The sequence below is a fragment of the Phasianus colchicus genome, chromosome Z (genome assembly GCF_987193195.1).
Source record: "Phasianus colchicus chromosome Z, bPhaCol1.hap1.1, whole genome shotgun sequence".
Lineage (NCBI taxonomy): Eukaryota > Metazoa > Chordata > Aves > Galliformes > Phasianidae > Phasianus > Phasianus colchicus.
The window spans coordinates 29,890,317-29,910,264 of record NC_143476.1 but is presented as its reverse complement, the minus strand read 5'-3'; the positions used below and the strand labels follow the sequence as shown (position 1 = coordinate 29,910,264).

The following is a 19,948-nucleotide window of genomic DNA, read 5'->3' as shown; positions in this document are numbered from 1 at the left end:
TTACTATAAGATGAATGATAGTCTGGAAGTCTTTCTGAAGCTTTGTTAATTTTATTGGTCCAATGGCTAGCTTGTTGTCTATTCTGTACAAGATAAAAGTTACCAAATTGCATACGTGAAAGAATTAACATCTGTACTGTACCTGAAGTGTTTTATAATTGAAAATTTGACATACACTTCACAAAAATAAGTCTCTGCATAGATGATTCTGTGACAAGAAAGCATGGAAAAATCATGGGGTAAGAGAAGCAGTGAAAATTATCTTAAGTAAATATGCAGATGTTTAAAAACATTTCATGATCTGAAAGATAGCAGAAGATGGTATATGTGGTAACTACAAACATCCAAACCTTCATCCTTTGTGGCAGTTATATATATTTTTAAAGAGAATTGACAGCAGGAAAAAAAAATGGAACTGGAAGAAAGAGTAAATTGTCAATCTTAAAGTATTTTTTGCTGATTAGAAATGAAAATAATTATGCAATATTATGTTTGTTGTCTTAAATGATGTTTTTTATTCCTTCACTTGGAAAACATTAAAAATGCTTTTTAGAATATCTTTAGATGAAACTTATAATAAAAGAATTGGGTACAGAAGACAATTGTATTATCTAACTTGATCATTCTTGAAACCTGTGTTTTTTTTTTCTCATTTCTGAAGCTCACTAGGAAAACAAAGTATTTGAAAGGTTTGCAGAAACCCTTTCAGAAAAGTTGTCAGCATTGGAAGGGTCAAGAGAGATTGTTTTATATATTTTAGGTACAGAATTTATTTTTAATTTTTCATGTTTTTGTGTTCTTGTTTGTTTTTTTTTCCTTACAGGGATGCACTCTGATTCTTTATTAGTTTATTTGATTTTAGCAGTACTCATTCGTTTCACATCTGGAGAAACAGAAGTGAAGTTCAGTGGACAAACAGAGTTTGTAGTTAATGAAACAAGTACAACCGTGATTCGCCTTGTAATTGAGAGGACAGGGAAGCCTGCTAATGTCACAGCAATTGTGTCGGTAAGAAACAATGCTAGTTATATTCTCAGTAAATATTAATATTTTTTACATTTGAGTGTTGCTTATACTTTTACTAAGCAAGTGGAAAGGACGATGATAGTTCACTGGAGCAGTGCTTCATTCCAAGGGGATTGTCCCACTCTGGGACTTTGCTCTGCCCTGGTGCAGCCTTGTCACCATCTTACTTATCGTTGAATCAATACAATTTTCTTTGGTTGAGCAAAGTGAAAGCGGAGCTTTACATTTTAGAAGAATTCACCTTTCCCACCAATTGCAATCAAAACATTGTAGGCTACATTTGTAGCCTCCTTCTATTTCCTAGAATGATGATGGAAGGCAGAAGGCAGTAACATCTTAAGGTGAGTTAAGTTCAGGTGAGCTAATATAAGCCATGTGGATCTGTGCTTGGAACAGTCTTTCTGTTAAGAAATAATCATATGGTACTCTATACAAAAGATACCCAGTGACAAGGAAGGATGTTGTAAGTGGTTCTGAGTAAAGTGCTGTTATTTCTGGTTACTCAGCATGGGTACAGCGGCCCATTATCTGCACCATTATCAAGAAATAATTTGTGTAACAGCAGGGTTAATAGCAGGAGAAATCATGTTCAAAGAGAGTATACAAAATCCAGGAAATCAGTCCAGAATATTATAGAAGGCTGTACAGGAAGGAGATGACATTCAGTTGTGCATTATTGTAGATTCACGGAGAAGACACGGGGGACTTTTTTGACACATACGCAGCTGCATTTATACCTGACACAGAAACAAACCGAACAGTGTATATATCTGTTTGCGATGATGACCTTCCAGAGGCAGATGAAACATTCACATTTTACTTGACACTACCAGTAAGTCTGTGTTTTTTCAATTTATCTTTCATCTAGCTGAGTAATCTGGGTAATCTGACATAAACATATGGTGTTCCATAGAATTCTGTGTACTCTCACTTCTTGTGAATCTAAATCCTAACCGGGAGTGAACTAAAATTTGGAGACTAATCAGAATAGTTCTTATTGCTTCTTTAGAAGGTTTCTCCATTCCTTTGAGTGTGTCTATATATTGTTGCTGTGCAATATGGACAGACTGAAACTTAAGCAGACATTACATTCTGTTGTGGACATTTGAAGGGATTGCGCTAGGGTGGCAAAGAGTTAGATTGTGAAGAGAGTCATTCTTTCCTGTTTTATTTTATGCACTGTACCTAAAAGAGAGAGTGGAAGTAGTGAAAGAAAAACCGTGATTTCTGGTCCAGAATAACAGATGAGACTCCCCTGAAAAAAAATCAAACACTTTTAAAAAACATTGATAAATCTCTACATATTGTTCTACTTTACAGAAGTCATCCTACTAAGGAGTGATGCCTATTCAAATTTTTTGAAGTAACAGACCATGACTGAATTTGAACTTAATTCATTATAGAAGAATTTTATGCTTTCCTTATTCCTCAGGAAATGCTAGCAGTAAATTCCTTGTTTTCACTTCCTTTGATGTGTAGATTCAGTAGCTCAGTTTTAAACTACTGTTAAAAATTTCTTTCTTTAGTTGATATCTCAGTTCACGTAATAGCTTCAAAGTCTTGGTTTTATACATAAGTTAGGAAAAGAGAACAACTTGTGAGTTCCTGGCAGTGTTGCATGCTTCAAGTATATTTCTCTGTACCTATGTTGTCATTACTAGATTGCCAAACTATAAGTAGTTATTTACAAGCTTTGTTGCATGCTCTTTGTGGACCAGATAAAATATATTTAATGATGATGAACTATTTTGGCGCTTTCTATTCATTTAAGTAATATTCACTGTAATACACATTAAAAAAACAAACAAACAAACATCAAAAACAGTTTCTATAGAGTAATATTTACAACACAGTAACATTTTATTTTTTTCCTGTATTTTTCATATTTAATGTTTTGTTTTGTTAATTTCAGAAACAATCTGCAAAGATAAAACTTGGCTTACCCAAGACTGTCACTGTAACAATCTTATCAAATGACAATGCCTTTGGAATAATTTCTTTTAACATGGTATGGCTTTTTTATGGTGTATGTAAAAATTTTAGAAAGCAGAAAGGGACAGTTTTCAAAGATGCTGGCTATTATTCAACAGAATCTCTTAAAAATAGATTCTGAGATATATCTTAGAAGACATGCTTAGAAGTAATCCATACATGTGTTTGTAATTTATGCATATATACAATATTAATATTACTCTGTGCTTTTGGGTGTTCAGAAATAGCCTAAGAGCCTCATGTTAGTATAAAAAGTATTTATGCCATATTGCTAGCATTCTCACAACATAACCTTTTCATAGGATTTCTCTGAAAAAAAAGACACATGGACACGTGAAAATTTTAGAGCTACAAAACCTGATTTGACAAGTTTTTCACTGAATTAGTGGAAGTTTTTAACATCTGTCACATACAACCATCTGAAAAAGCAACCAATGACCTAAATGATTGTTCTGTAATAGTCAATTTATAGCTACATTACTAATAAATTACCCGATAATGGTGAAAATCTGTTTGTAATAGATTACGAACTCCTAAAAAATCAGTGACATTATGCCAGTGCTTCGTGTCTATTAACTATGTTCATTTACAGAAAAAAAAAATCACAAAAGAACACTGCTTGTATAACACGATAAATTTTTATTTGAAATCTCTCAGGGTTTTTATTAGCTGAACGAATTGGTTGCTAGGAAATGTCTGCCATCAGTGGTCTGGTCTGTAGATTGGATTAACTTGTCTGTGGGAGTTTGGTATTTCTATGGCAACAGTTTCTTCATTCTGCTGGGATATTTGATCTGTGCCTGACTGTCCCTTCTCTTCCTCATTAGTCTGCCTTAATCACCGTGAATGAGCCCAAGGGCAGAAATGAATTTGTGCCTCTTACTCTAATTAGAGAGAGGGGAACATATGGGACGGTCATCGTAACTTTTGAGGTGAGTTTATTTAAAATACTTCATACCTTTCTGCTGGATGAAACTAGTAGGCTGTAATCATAATTTATCAAAGCGTTTGTAAAAGGAAAAGAGGAGCAAAATGCCTACATCTACAATCTATTTCATGAAATGGATTCATATTACCTGCCATGGAAAATATTGTAATTATCTGAGTGTTTAATTTGAATAAATATTAAGAGGAACTACAGAAAACTGAGTGTTCTTGTCATTTAGGAAAGCACTTGATTCAATATTAGTTTGTATTATACAAAGCATATTGTATGTAATATGTGTCTTTATATACATATATATTTTTTACAGATAGACATCAGAGTGACTCTTTAAAAGTTAGCCCAAATTTGAACATGTAGGTATGAGAAATTGGGATTTGGTGAAATTCTATCTATAATCCTCTGTATCTTTATCTGTATTTTGAGCCTCCAGAAACTAAAGCTTTCAAAATAATAACTCCTGTTGAATATTTACCTACTTGATTTGATATGATAAAGTTATTGCTTTTATCGCTCTGTCATCTACCTCAGATTATATTACATACCTTAAAATGATGCATAAAATTTTTTCAAACGGGTATTTCTGTATCAGTTTCCTGTCTCTTGAACATCAAGGGTTTAATCTAGACCTGTCAAAATCTGAAAAACTTTGTTGTTTCATACTGAATATAGCATTAATATTAATAAGTAAAGTAATGGTTGCGATGCTCTGTATAATTTATTGTAGGTCTGTTTGTTCTACGGTTCAGTAAATTTTAGTATCAGGACAATTAAATGGGTCCATCTCTCAGCATTGTTTATATATGTGTGTTTAAAAATAATTTTGAAGATTTTCTAAAATGAAAACATCTCACATTGCTTTTAAGTGACTTCCTTGTCTTCCAGGTTTCATTTTTAGATTTAGCATCTTTAACAGGTCATGATAGAAGGAACGCAAAACCAATAATTTATTTGTTTTAGAATTTAACATAGAACACTACTGATTTAAACTGAATTTTAATGTATAATATTTTGTTAATGTCAGAGAATCAATTATGCATCAGAATATACCAGTCTTCATAGGAAGTCCTCTATATGGAAGTAGTTTTCTTCCTCCTCTTCGGTAGTTTTCTTCCTCCTCTTCTGTCAATATATAATTTCTTCAGATTGGTTGCTTTGACTCCATTCACCAAAAAAGAGTAAGACTTCACAACTGAACACGAATACTTATAACTAAGGATGACTAAACATGCCACACTGTATACTGACTATTATACTTCTGCCAGATTTGTCTTCCTGTTTTGTATACTTCTCATGAGAAAAAATTAATTTTTTTGTAGATAAAAGATGGTCCAAACCCAGCCGAAGAAGACTTTAGTCCAGCCAGGGGTAACATTACATTTACTCCTGGAAGATCTATACTGATTTATAATTTAACTGTGCTTGATGATCAGGTAAGAGCAGGTTAACAGCTGTTCTAAAGACAGTTGGGGTAATAAGTTATAAAAATGCTTTGCTTAAATAAGGTTAATGAATGGATATTTTCACTTCATGGACTCTCTATTTTCAGTCTTTCTGATGTTCCTCCTGTAATTCTCATTGGTGAATATTTTCTGAGCGTATCCTGGCCTCTCTGACTGCAGTTTGCTACTGCAGCAAACATAGAAATGAACCATTTTTTTCAACTGATCCTTGTTGTATGGCCAAAGATGGTGTTCTCAAACAAGGCGTTAGTTTATTGTTAAGTACTTCTTTTCAAACATACTCTGGTTTTCCCTAACTATTTTCTGCCTTGCAAACTCAAGTTATATTTGGTATTGTTTCTCTCCTCTCCTCTCCTCTCCTCTCCTCTCCTCTCCTCTCCTCTCCTCTCCTCTCCTCTCCTCTCCTCTCCTCTCCTCTCCTCTCCTCTCCTCTCCTCTCCTCTCCTCTCCTCTCCTCTTCCCTTCCCTGCTCTTCCCTGCCCTTCCCTTGCCCTTCCCTTGCCCTTCCCTTTCCTTTTCTTCTCTTGGTCTCCATTAATTTTTTAGGCAGAACAAAGATAATCATGGTATTGCTTATAAGGTACATTTTTTATTACATCCTCATTGAATTCTACGCACCTCTGCCTTCTATTAACAGTGCATATGAATCCATTTTATTCTTTAATAAACTTGATTCACTCTTATATGTGTGAAGAGCAGAAATGGTATGTCTTTCACTAAAGAAAAAATATAATACATTGAATATTCAGAGGAAAAGCTTAAAAGAAGATGAATTATAGGGTTTTATGTAGATATGTTTCAGAGAAGAAGCATACTTGAAAAAATTCTGAAAATAGATGAGATTCTTGAAACAAACAGGCAATTTTCTGAAAAGTGTGAATACAAGATAGTAATTGCCCTCTTTCTACTTTCAGATTGACCAATTGAAAAATTATGTTGAGAAGATTTCTTTTAATCTCAGAATAAACAAAATAAGTAAATAAAATACAGAATAACTTAATGGGGAAATTAAGTAGAAAAGAATAAAAGTGAAAAGCATCTAGCTTAGAAATGAACAACTTTAAAGCAACTTTTTCCATTTTTGCATTATAAAAACTGTTGATCCATGTTTCTACTTACACTTTTAGTGTTTAGAAACTGTGCCAGACTGGTGTGCTGAAGTGTAGAAAAAACATTTTTTTCTGGTTAGATATTATATTCTTAAGGCTTAAACACAGGAGGAAATTGTTACGGGTTTTCCTTTTGGGAAGATGTGAATTTATTATTTTTTCTCTCAGAGGTGCTAACAAGTTAACTTCTATTTTAATAAGATCAAATAACTGTGTTGAATTTGGCTATAGAAGAAAGGAGACTGAGAGCTTGCAAATCTCACTTTTTTTTTTTAACTTAGTAAACGGAAATGCATAAAAGTATTCTCATTTGCAATAAATAAGCAAATTTTTAATGGAATTTCTCTCAGACGCAAATAATACTGTTTTTTTTTGAGAGACCACAACAAGCATGAAATAAAAGATCATAGATAATTTTTAAAGATTTACTTCTTATGACTCTGTGTTAATAAAGCAAATATATTTTTGAATTAAATAGATTTAGCAAATGAAAATTTAAGGAATAAAATTTAGGAATGTGATGAAAATAATATTTTTAAATTCTGAGGTTTATAGATCATGCTTTATCACCTGCTACATCAATTATCATAAAATAAATGAAATTTCTAGAAGGTGATAGATTAAAAGTACAGCTCAGTTCTAGCTAGTCTACTGAATAGCCTAGCATCAGAAAGCACATCCCTAGATCTGAGATTGAAACTCTCCCTGAAGATGTCTGTGTGTCTGAAAATAGAGGAGATAAAATAAAAAGACCATAGTAGGTTGTATCCATATGTTGTTCCTGTATTCTTTCAGGCATGCATAAAGGTAAATAAATGTTAACATCAGCAAATCAAGATGTCAGCCTAAATAACTGAGCGGAATATTTGTTCCCAAGAAGAGTACTTGGCTTCCAAAAGTTGAGTTTGGATCTCAAATTGGAAAGATTTTTCTGATTCTTGCTTAGGTTTTTTGTTTTTATTTGGTTTTCCTCACTTTTTCATACAGAGATCATAAGAATTATATTTTAGAAAACAGAAAGACTCTGTTTTGAAAAGGGACCTTCAGCCAAAGTTGCAAGAAAGATTTTTTGCCTGTTCACTTTAATATGGAAAGAGTTCTCAGGTTTGTGTTATTTACCCTTTCTGCAAAATATATGAAACATACTTCTCAGTAAGAGTTCTGCATATACTTGAAATATGCCTTACACTCTGTTTCTAATATTATTTTCCCAGATACCTGAAAATGATGAATTGTTTGCTGTTTATCTGAGGAGTGTGGAAGGAGGGGCTGAAATCAACACCACAAAAAACTCCATTCAGATTAATATTAGGAAAAATGACAGCCCTGTGCGATTCACTCAGAGCAATTACGTGGTACCCGAGGAAGCTGATGTGCTAAGAATTCAAGTGGTTCGTGGTAAAGATGACAGTGGAAAATTAATTGGACCTGATGATTGTGAAGTATCTGTCACTTACACCATCATAACTGGGAATTCAACATCACATGCACAGCTTAATTTAGATTTCTTAGATCTACAGCCAAATACAACTATTGTTTTCCCACCTCTAGTTCATGAAATATATATAAAATTCAAGATTCTTGATGATGCCATACCAGAAATCGCTGAGACCTTTCAGATTGTTCTTCTTAAGGACACTTTACAGGGTGATGCTGTTTTGGTTAATCCATCTACTGTTCATGTCACCATCCAACCAAATGATAAACCCCATGGAGTGCTTTCAATCAACAGTATCCTGTTTGCTCAGACTGTTATTATTGATGAAGACAAAATTTCAAGGTACTACAGATCTTCAGACTAGTCATATTAAGTGATATGTTTGGCACTGTTAAGCATCCTTAAGATGGTAATTCTAAAATCACTACTGAAGATTTAATATAGGAATCACCTACTCTAATTATTATTAACTATGTCTATAAAGGTTTCAAGAGAATAATGTTTAATTATGCAGAATTATTTTAATATTTATGAACAGTATATAAAAAATGTAAATATTTAATGACATTATCAAGATACTGAAAAATCCTTAATCTAAAAGCAGGATCAGTAAGCTGTGATGCTGTCTATATGTATGCCAGTCCATAAAAGTGGGAAATAGATTTCAGGCTTCCTTTACCAATAAATTTTTGCATATATAGTATAAAGTCAGTCTCTGATTGAAAACAAAAAGGTGTTGAATGTCTCTGGTGAAATGTTGAATACCTTTAAACTTCTGAGTAATTAAAATATATGTATTTTACAGATAAGTTAAAATCAAAGCTCTATAGAAATGTTTACAGGCAGCACTGATTATACAGTAGTGAAATATTCATTTAAAATGTCCACTGCTACTACTAATTTAATCCTCATAGAAACAGGTGATGTATCCAGCTATGGTTTTATCAAAAGATAATTTCATATTTCAGTATAGAAGCAAAAAATTCACTCAGACGTGTTATTTAAACATTGATGACTGACAAGTGTATTTTGATGTAGTCTGTAGAACAGTGTAAAAAATTATTAGAGTATTCTGAAATATAACCTATTTCTGAGAAAAAGGTAAAATGTACCAAGTCTCCATTTCTCAGTATCTTTCTTGTAAACAAAGTAAGTTCTATGAAATTATTTGGATGTATTAATAGTTTCTTTAGATATATTAGTTCATGAATAAGCACTCCATGAAAATTCTACATGAGCATTGCAGTTTTACAGATGTTAAGCCCTGAGCAGACGTCAGTTGTGGCAGTTAATATTGATTCATAGAATCATAGAAGCATAGAATGGTTTGGGTTGGAAGGGACCTTTAAGATCATCTAGTTCCAACTCCCCTGCTATAGGCAGGGGCACATCCCTCTAGACCAGGTTGTTGAAAGTCCCATGCAGCCTGGCCTTGAATACTTCCAGGGAGCGGGAATTCACAACCACTCTGGGCAACATGTTCCAGTGTCTCACCACCCTCACAGTAAATAATTTCTTCCTAATATCTAGTCTAAATCTACTCTCTTCCAGTTTATGGCCATTTCCCATTCTGTCACTATATGTCGTTATAAAAAGTCCCTCCCCAGCTTTCTTGTAGTCCCCCTTCAGGTACTGGAAGACTACTGTTAGGTCCCCTGAGAGCCTTCTCTTCTCTAGGCTGAAAAGCCCCAACTCTCTCATCTGTCCTAATAGGGAAAGTGCTCCAACCCTCCGATCATCTTAATGGCCTTCCTCTGGAACCAAAACAGCAGCTCCATGTCCTTGTATTGGAGGCTCCAGAACTGGATGCTGTACTCTAGGTGGGGTCTCACCCCAAGGAGAGTAGAGGAGCAGAATCACTTTCCTTGACCTGGTAGTTACACCTCTCTTGATGCAGCCCAGTTTGGCCTTCTGGGCTGCAAGCATTCATGTTGAGGCTTCCATCAAAAGACAACCCCAAAGCTGCCTCCTTAGTGCTGCTTTCAAGCCATTCTCTGCCCAACTTATTCCGCTGAAGCCAGTGTACATCTTCTAGTACATGGATAACTAATAACTAGTTAGCAAATACTAATTATAATGATATGCTATGAGTTTTTGTTTCATTCCAAACCATAGGTTTGAAGGGATCACAATAGTAAGAAATGGTGGAACACATGGAAATGTTTCTGTGACCTGGGTTATAATCCGAAATAGCAGTGATCCCTCACCTGTGACTGCAGACCTCATACCAGAGACTGGGGAAATATATTTTGATCAAGGGCAGATGCTGGTTACAATTCCTCTGAACATTCTTAATGACGATATGCCAGAAGAAGCAGAGCCCTATCTTCTGCAGCTCTTAGCTCATACTGTACAAGGAGGTGCAGAAGTCAGTGAACCATCCGAAGTAAGTTTGCTTTCAGACCTTGCAATAGAGACTTCACAGTTTTTGTTGTATTGGCTAACCTGGCTGAAGCAGTTATTGAGTTTAAATGAGGCAACCTAGTGAACTCTTAGTATACAGAGCCACATTCAAATTCTTTGGCTTAAAATCTTATAAAAAGGCCTGAGTTTTTTAATGCAGAATTCAGCTTAGATTATTCCCATCATGTGCAGCATTACATAAATGCAGTCTTGATTAGCTGCTTACTAAAAGAAGACTGAAAAATTTTTTCCATTTGCGTATTTGCTGTTAATATTGGAATATTCTACAGAGTAGCAGCCTCAAGAGGAGGGTTTGGTGATTAAGACTATAACCTCTGAACTGTTAAATAAAGGGTTATTAGCATTACTGACATATTTGTGACTCAACTCTTTGCTTTTATAACATATGATTAAAAAGAATTTGCTGAATGAAATTAATTTTTTCACAACCTGAAACATTTAAATTATTCACTTTGGCTACTGAACCAAAATATCAGGCATTCAAAGCTCACTCAGATATAGATGAAGCATGGTGGGAAAGTTGCTATTATCAGTGTATTTCTGCTTGTGCACGAAGAATATTTTGGGGTTGGCAATCTGATTTCTTTCTTGAGTGCCAATTCACTCAGGAGCAAAATGCATTGTGAAAGGACATACTTTGATGTATAGTAATTGTAGTATTGAATAATCATAACTGTTTTCTGTTTTGCAGCTTTTGTTTTACATTCAGGACAGTGATGATGTTTATGGCCTAATAAAATTTTACCCTTTGGAGAATCAGAAGATTGAAAGTAACCCAACAGGACGCTTTTTGTCCTTGAGTTTTGCAAGGGAGAGAGGAACGGTTGGAGATGTGCAGTTAATTTATACTGCACTGTATATTCCAGTTGGAGATCTGGATCCTGAGAGAGCAAAAGATGGCATTCTAAATATCTCTAGAAACAATGTTCTCATGTTTCCAGAAGGAAAAACACATGAAACTCTAAATATACCAATAAGAAATGATGCATTTCTTCAAAATGGTGCTCATTTTCTCATACAGGTATCACAACTGCATTTTTTTTAGCCTATTTAATATGATCAGTATAATGTAGTACTTTCTCATTCCCCTCGAGTGTAATTTAAATGACCATTCCTTTTTAAATAAAAAGCTCAGCTTAGCTCTAAAGCAAAGATTTTCCCTTTTAAAGAAACAGTTTCTATAACTATGCCATGAAGAGTTCTGCACTCATTAAGAATTACAAATTAAAAACAAAAACAAAACCAACAGGATTTGAGTATCAATCACAGAATTTTACAAAATGAGGTCAGTGTTGACGATTGCCTGCTTTTTGAGTTCTGTTTCTCTGTCAGTCTCCTGGCTTTGAATTTGAACAAAACAAGGTTCTTAAACTAGAGAAGCAAGACAAAATTCAGAAGTAACAAGAATGTAAATAGAACTTGTTCCCTTTCAGCTTAATTATACTCTGTAAATTAAAAATCATCAAACATTATCTTACCTTTATTTATGAGTTTGGTTAGAGAATTTGATTTTTTTGTTTTTGTTTTTGTTTTTCCAGTATAGTTTTCTTTGCTGCTTTTTTTTTCTTAATTTCTTTTCTACCTGAATTTATAAGAAGTGTCATTAGTAGTTAAAGTTGTCTGAAAAATGTACTAAAACAGTTTTTGACTGCTTTAAAAATTAAAAAAAAAATAATCAGAAAAAACATAGAAAGAAAAAAATCTATGTTAAGACTTCCATTATTTTTCATTGGATTTTTGTTGTTATTTTTGTATATTTTAGCAAATTATTGTTCAGAGGTACTGCTGTGGAATGTCTTGGGTATTGTTACTGGTGTTTGTTACTCATTTTTTCATCTGCAGTTAAATCTGCCCCATAATTTCTACTTCCTGTGATCAACAGTGCCACTTTGGTAAACTGGGATGAACAACCCAGATGGTGAACTTGATACATAGTGGGACTATTTGGCACAACGAGAGAGAAATCACAGAAATCACTGAAGCATTTCTTAGTCCCTTGTAATCTATCTATTTTAAATTAGACATCTTCAAGTGAAGGTGCTGAACTATGTATTTAAATTTGCCAGGCTTTTTGCTTTTCTTGTTTACCAAAGATGTTTTAGCTTCTTCTGGAACCTTTAATAGATTTCCTCCCTCTACCTCCTTCCCCCTGCATTTTCATTAAAAAAAAAAAAAAAAAAGAGAGAGAGAGAAGAAAAAAAGAATTCCAGCATTATATTATTTTACCAGTGCACAATTTTTTGCATTCACAGTTAGATTAGGAATTGCTTCCTGAAAAACAGCTGTTAAGTTAGAGTGTTCAACATCTGCAAGAGGCCTGAAAGAGTAATTGAAACGTTTCATTCAAAGTCCTTTTTAAATGTAAATTCAAGTAACGTTGAAGTATGGTCTTTAAGACATGCATACAGTAAGTTTGTGAGAATGTATCATGTTCAGTGATCTCAGACACTTTGCCTGGATTCTCAAAATGTAGATTCCAGTAGACTTTTTTTTTTTTTTTCTGTACTTCCTCCATGAATTATAAAATTATTTTTGTTTGAACAAATACAATCAGAGGAGCTTTCCAGCACAAATACTTAATTTAGAAACTTCACAGAAGATTATTTTATCAATGCAAGGCATTGATCAAATCAGTAGTGTTAACAGGCCTAGCATAGCTGATGTAGAGGGGTCAGTCTCCATCTCTGACTGGGTTCCTCTTTAGTTACTTATGCTCACATGGTTTGTCTGGGAGGTCTACCATTCTGCTGAACTCTCAACTATACCCACTTAATTTCTTTGACATGTCTACTAAGAAATTTTTGTAATAGCAGTGCTGTTAGCGAGATAAATTTGTTCTGGAATTATATGCTATCTGTATTTGAAAATTATCCTGAAATGTCAGAACTGTTCTGACTTGTTACTAAGGCTCCTCATCTCTTGATTTGTTCTTACTTTTCCCTACAGCTCAAACAAGTTGAACTAGTGAATAGAATTCCTATGGTCCCTTCTGTGAGTCCTCGACTAGGTGAGATTCGAAATATTTCTCTCAGGATTACTCCAGACATTGCAAATGGAGAAATAGGCTTTATTAGCAATCTTCCAATTATTCTTTCTGAGCCAGAAGATTTCCCTGCCACAGAGGTAAGTAACACTTTTTACATTTCCATTGCTATGGAAAACTCACTTGAAGAAAGCACAGTTTCCTATACTTAGTATAGCGTTCTAAAGTTAACATTCCTCCAAATCATGCCTAATCCCAAACATTACCTTGCTGGTAAATAAAAAATATTTAAAAGCTTGTAAAAATATCTATTAAATAGCAGAAAAGTGAAACTGGCCTTTGTTTTCTCTGTGGCTACCTAAAACCTGTAAGCATCTAAAGTGACTTAATGACTTAACCTTTAATGCTCACACAGATCAAAAGATACTACAGATATTTTCAGTCTCACCAACTGTGAACATAGTAATGTAAAGTATCAATATAAATCCCAAATCAGATAACTCACTTCACATTCTTAAATTAGAACTGTAATAGCCTTAAATACAATTGCACTGAACTGTAATTCCAAGGTAAATTTATGGTGGTTATGTTTAAAATGTAGGTTATGTTTTGAAGAAGTGTGCATTCATAAAATGTCATGCATGTGTTTGTATGGTTGCTTAGTGATTTGTGGTATGAATAATCTGTCATCTGCACTCAGTGCCTGATAACTGGTTAAAGGTTTTTTGTACATACACTTTCATCCATATTTTGATATCACATATGAAGTTATACCTAAAAAAGCTGAACATTTTTATGCTTGTATTCAAATAGTAATTTACAAAGGAGTAATTGTTTTTCCAGCTAGTCACAACAAATTCATGTTTCATAGGTTTCTATTGCATTGCATCGAGATGGGACTGATGGTCAAGCAACTGTGTTCTGGAGTTTGAAACCCTCTGGTGTCAATCAAAAGGCAGTAACACACGATGATATAAGTCCCTTTAATGGCTCTGTCGTTTTCTTATCTGGACAAAGTGATACTACAATCAACATCACTATTAAAGCTGATGATATACCTGAAATGAATGAAACAGTGTTATTAACTTTGGACAGGTATCCTAATTTCTATTCTAATTTCTATTCATATGTATCATATGCAGTACTCCATTTATATATAAAAAATTAGCACATTATTAATAAGGAGGTATTGCTGGCATTGTGTCAAAAAGCATCTGAAGAATTATTAGGCTCTTGATTCAAACTGTGTATGGATTCTTTGACTGGAAACTGATATAAGAAACTATTTTGCATGTATTATCTGATGACTTAACTCTGCCTATATTTTGATGAAAGGTCTGTGCTATTTTGAAAATTCTTTCAGCTCTGTTCTTTTTTATAGCTCTTGATTGTAACGTGTATTTTTCAGAAAAGTAATAGCAAGATAATGGGAAAAGGTACAGTAAGAAGTAAAAAGCAATGAAGAACTGTTTTTCTGTCAGAAGAAGGTTTCTATGTTGTGCTGTTATTGCAGAAATAGACTGCTGTTTATTTGTTTGACTGACATGTTCTGTATTGCTTGCTCTTGATAATTATGTACTTCGATCCCAACCTCCGTAATATTGCAGGGTGATTAACAACACAGTCTTCTGCTAATGAGAACACAGTGGTGTTGCTGAAGCATGATGTTCTAGTCTCCTTTCTACAGTAGATCAGGGTTATGGGGTAACCCAGGCTGAAAGGGACCTCGGGTACTACTTAGATGTGAATACTTCTCAGAATACTGAGAGTGTATTCCCTCTTCGAGTTACTAACAGGAAAATTTTGACTTCTTTACATTTTCCAACAGCTTGCCTCTCAAGTTGTCATATTACCTCCTATTAGTCTAAGGTCTGAAAACCTTTTCCACTTTTGCTGGAAATGTACAGTGGTCTGCCTCCAGCAGCTTCCACGTTGAACATCTACTTAAACAGTCTTTACCTCATCCAAATGAAGTGCTTTTTTACAGGAAGTGTTAACTAGCTCTTAGGAATTTCAACACCTGATATCCATGGTGATTATACATTAGCAAATGAAAGGCAAGAAGGTCTTAAAGCTATTGTTGATTAGAAGGTGGTCACAATTCAGAGAGCATGCTTTTTTAACAGGAAAGATGTTACTCCATTGCAGGATTGGCTTGCTTCCTTAAACAATGTCTAGTTTATACATCTAATTTAGAAAGGTTTATTCCAAACTACCTTGGCTACCCATTACATTAAAAGGTGAATCCTGAACAAGGCAAAAACAACAGGAGACTATTGCAAATAGTTCTCTGCTTTCCTTTCTGTGGATGAAACTGGTTTGAAGGAATTCATTAGAATCTCTGGCATAAAGGGGGAAAGTAGGATTAAAATGATGGCTAAACTTGTGAGTGCAAGGTTGCCAATGAAAAGAAACAAGTAAGTAGACAGTAGCGTTTTTTGTTTGTTTGTTTGTTTTTGTTTTTCCAATTCTGAAGCTGTGCAGGTATACGAAACCAAAATTTTTTGCTGTTTATTCTGTGCAGTCACTATAGACTACATCTTGAAAATGATGGCTGCAACAAGGATTGAACAAATCAAGAAGTGGCTAGTAAAAAGTGTGCCACAGCATACAGCTTTCCCATACTTGGCAGGGTCAGAGAGTGAACTAAAGAACAGGTGGTCTGGCCTGGAGAGAAAGAGAGAAAGAGAGGAGGGAAGGAAGGAAGGAAGGAAAGAAGAAAAGAAGGAAAGAAGGAAAGAAGAAAAGAAGGAAGGAAAGAAAGAAGAAAGGAAGGAAGGAAGGAAAAGAAAGAGAGAGGGAGGAAGGGAGGAAGGAAAAGAAAGAGAGGAAGGGAGGAAGGAAAAGAAAGAGAGAAAGGGAGGAAGGGAGGAAGGAAGGAAGAATTTGAACTTTTCTCTAAGCCTGGATAGTGTCTGTCACTTAATTTAGCGGAAACCAAGAATGACAGCAAAGATTGTCATTTCAACACTGGAGGTATCCCTTCATATCAGGCCTGAAAAAACTGACAGGGTTATGTGTTAAGCTTGTGCAGTTGCTTTCTTGATATTTGGTACTTTCTGGACTAACAGAAGATTTCAGATTCCAAGGCTGGCAGCAAGCACTTCACAGTAGTAGTGAGTTAGCATGAAAACAAAGATACACTGTTCTGTAGATGTGTTTGTACTGTTCTATAAATTGTAGTGTAAGTCAGTGGGAACAGAGAGCATGTAAGAACTTCAATGAAATTACTGACATCGGAATATGTTCATAGAGCATTCAATAGTCTGCAATTAGCAATAGCATGGATAAAGTAATTAATGTAATTAATTCTAACAAGGCTGTATTGTTTAGCAATTGGTGGTGTTGTTAAGGGAGTTAAATTTTAAATGAGCTTAAATTCTATACATATCTGTAAGAGAAGTTTTCTGGAACATTAAAATAGCATTCTCCTTTCTTACTATATGGACTCTATCCAGAGGCCATAGATATTAAAATTAACTCTAAACTGTTTCCACAAAATGAAAGCAAGTGTATATCATGAGGAATATACTTCCAGAGAAGACAGATGAGTAATAAGAAATCTTGTGTCTGCTGAAGATTCTTCATATTTTCTTTTTTTAGGAGCAGCTTCAGGTTGAATGCCTGCCCTTTCTGAATAGGCCTGAATTGATCCAAACATAAATAAAACCTGATGTCTGTAGTGAAAGATATGTGAGAAAGAAAAACCTTTGGTCTTCCTGATGAATGTAGGTGGAACAGGCCATGGAAATTGTTTGTATGCTTTCTGAAAGCATATACATACTAGGGCTGTTCATTTTACCTGGTAAGCACAAATAGAAATCAGTTTTTTAAAAATCTTATTGTTGTTTTCCCTTCTACACAATGTGTTCTCCTATTGGCAGTTGTAATCTCCTCAGTTAAGGTGCAGACAGCTATTGGTTTGACAGCTGGCATAACTGGAGGACCAGAATCTCCAGTGGTTTGGGGCAGCTCTGTGTTTGTGCTCCTGAATGAGTAGTGGTAAGATTGAGAATTTGGAGATTATGGGATATAGGAACAGGAATAAATTTATTTTAATTTGTGAAAGTGATAATCACTAAGCAGTTGGCTGTTTAAATAGTCCTTGTGCACAATTAATTTTTGAGTGTTCATTCATGGAATTGAGAATGCCAGATCAGATTTATATACATCTACTATGACTTAAATTTCCTTTACTATACATAATAAAGAAAAATTGAGGCAACATAATGTGAAAATCCTTATAATACTAGTGATTTCTGTGGTAGAATACAAGTTACAATAGGGTGAAATTCCATCATCAATATATTTGGAAAATAATGAGACTCGTGAGTTACGAAGCAATTTTTTCTAAAAACTGCAAATGTAAAATCCAGGTTTCACTGTCCTATTGTGAAATATCCGGCAGCCTTTTTTTTTTTTTAACATCTTTTTCATTAATGATGTTTACTGAATGTCAGAAGTTAGCAAATCATAGAAGAGCCATTTAAAGCACTGCAGGCTTTCAGTTGTTAGCACTCAAGTGGTTTTTGCATCTTCTGTTACTCTCTGCATTGGGATGCAAAGAAAATCTAACGTACTGTATAACGGAGCTGGGATTTTCTCCTAACTTGGTGATTCCCAGTGGTTAGTTTCTGTCTCAAAACTTTATGTATCTTTCTTACTTTATTTATATTAAGTAATACGTGCAATGCTGTATGAGTAATCTCAGAGTAAAAGGAGGGCTTTTTCTTCAGATCAGACTTTTTTTTTAAAAGGAGCAAAGGAGTTTTGAAAATAGAATGTTGAAATGAGTGCTACTGAACACCTACTGCTTGTTTTTATTACTTCTAAAAATAATACCACCATATCTCTCCTTCTATGAGCAAGAAAATAAAATCACCTTCAAAATCAAATAAATGATGGATTAAACTTGTAGAGCAGTTTTTTCCTCTGTAGAGAAGCACTGTGGAATGTATTATTTGAAAAATCCTACTTTAATGCAGTTCTTTATAGCTAGGTCCTGCCACTAATTAAATAAGTAGATAATCCTGAAAAAAAAAAAAAGTATAATAATGCTTATAAAACAAATTGAATAATATCCCACAAGCAATTTGGATTCCTCTTTTTTGAGATACTCTGATAGAAAAGAGACTTTTAGAAAAGCGTGGCTTTAATAATGACAGCAATGCAGACTCACAAGTGCCATTCAGTTGTCATTCAGAATACTCACTGTCTGTTGGAATTCCAGTCCTCTTCCAAAGCTATCAACTTCAATCACATTCCATCTTTCAGTAAAAGCTGTTTTATTTGTATTTAGTACATAATAACACTGAAATTCCCATTGTACCTTAAACTTAGTCAAAATTCTGTTTGGTAGTATTTTATAGTACTCTGCATATAAAAAAAGTGAAAGAATATTTTGAAACTCTTGTTAGTTGTCCTAATTCTTCAGTAGTTTTTGCTAAATAATAATAATGTTTTTTTTTTGTTTGTTTGTTTTTGTTTTTTTGTTTTTTTTAAGAAAGCATTTCTTTAATGACCACTAATGTTAGAACTGTGATATGGGAAATACACATTTTGAGACTGCATTTTTTACATTAGCATTGTAAGAATTATCAGGGCTTGTAAACTGTAATGAAACTTCGTATCCATAGGCATTTTGCAGTAAAAGTTCAGGAGATAAAATAGCAAATGGCTTTTGCAATGAGTTGTACCTCCTTACTCTGGTCAAGTGTTCTCTTCAGTAGCTGCATATGCTTGCCATGGTTAAGCTACAGTACAAAAGAAGCTGTTTTAATTTTTATCCTGAATGTCCTCTCTGTTGGGTTTCCGAAGTTCTGAATAGCCATCTTTGTTCTGTTTCCACATTGCAGTGTTACAGGAGCACCTAAAGAGCTGGTTTACAGACCATACAGAGAAGCAGGACTGAACTATGCAGCGTGTGGCAGTTAGGAAGTAGTTACTTTGTGATGAAAGGGAGGTGTATGAATGCCCTCTTTTCAGTTTGATGTTGTAAGTCACAGGGGCTTTTGGCCTGGAAGCTCTGTGGTGGCACAGGGCCTGCTGTCCAGTCCCATAACTTCTCTGGCAGGGTAAGGGCCTCACCAAACAAGGCCATGGCTATGGTGTCAGTCAAACTGGGAACAAAACTTAGTCAGACCTGGTGATGGTAGGCAGGGAGAGGCACAGCCCAGCAATCACTACATCAAGGAGGTGATTCCAGGCCCAGGTCCTGCCCTTGCTGTTGTCACAAGGGCACACCTTCAGTGCAGGACCCCTGGGACCATGGAAAAGGTAGTTAAAACATATTGGATGTAGGGAAGTATTTAGGGTTCTGTCTTAGGGTCTAAGCCTCCTGCTGAAAGTTTTATGCTTCTCTTTGAGGAGTGCTTTACCATGTGTGGCTTAGCCCTCCTTGGACTTCAGCATCAGGATTTGAAGAGCATGCTGAACAAGAAAGTATGCATTTCAATAAGGCAATAAAAAGTCTGAAGGATTCTATCGTGTGTAAGGTAATTTTATTACAATGTGATTGTCCAAAGCAATAGAACTGGGCTCTTTTTTTTCTGAGAAATAAGTCTGTGAAAA

The 19,948-nt window shown here is 34.6% G+C and overlaps 1 protein-coding gene across 1 annotated transcript in view; it reads left to right on the top strand.

Annotated features, from left to right (window-relative positions):
- Positions 1-223: 223 nt before the first annotated feature.
- Positions 224-19,948, top strand: part of ADGRV1 (adhesion G protein-coupled receptor V1) — a 247,086-nt gene continuing 227,361 nt past the window's right edge. The window contains exons 1-11 of the mRNA XM_031607653.2: positions 224-239; positions 824-1,008; positions 1,709-1,858; positions 2,939-3,034; positions 3,846-3,950; positions 5,281-5,394; positions 7,748-8,313; positions 10,087-10,357; positions 11,087-11,416; positions 13,342-13,518; positions 14,250-14,473. Of these exons, the coding sequence (XP_031463513.2) occupies positions 224-239; positions 824-1,008; positions 1,709-1,858; positions 2,939-3,034; positions 3,846-3,950; positions 5,281-5,394; positions 7,748-8,313; positions 10,087-10,357; positions 11,087-11,416; positions 13,342-13,518; positions 14,250-14,473 (2,234 nt within the window). The remainder of the gene's footprint in view (positions 240-823; positions 1,009-1,708; positions 1,859-2,938; positions 3,035-3,845; positions 3,951-5,280; positions 5,395-7,747; positions 8,314-10,086; positions 10,358-11,086; positions 11,417-13,341; positions 13,519-14,249; positions 14,474-19,948) is intronic.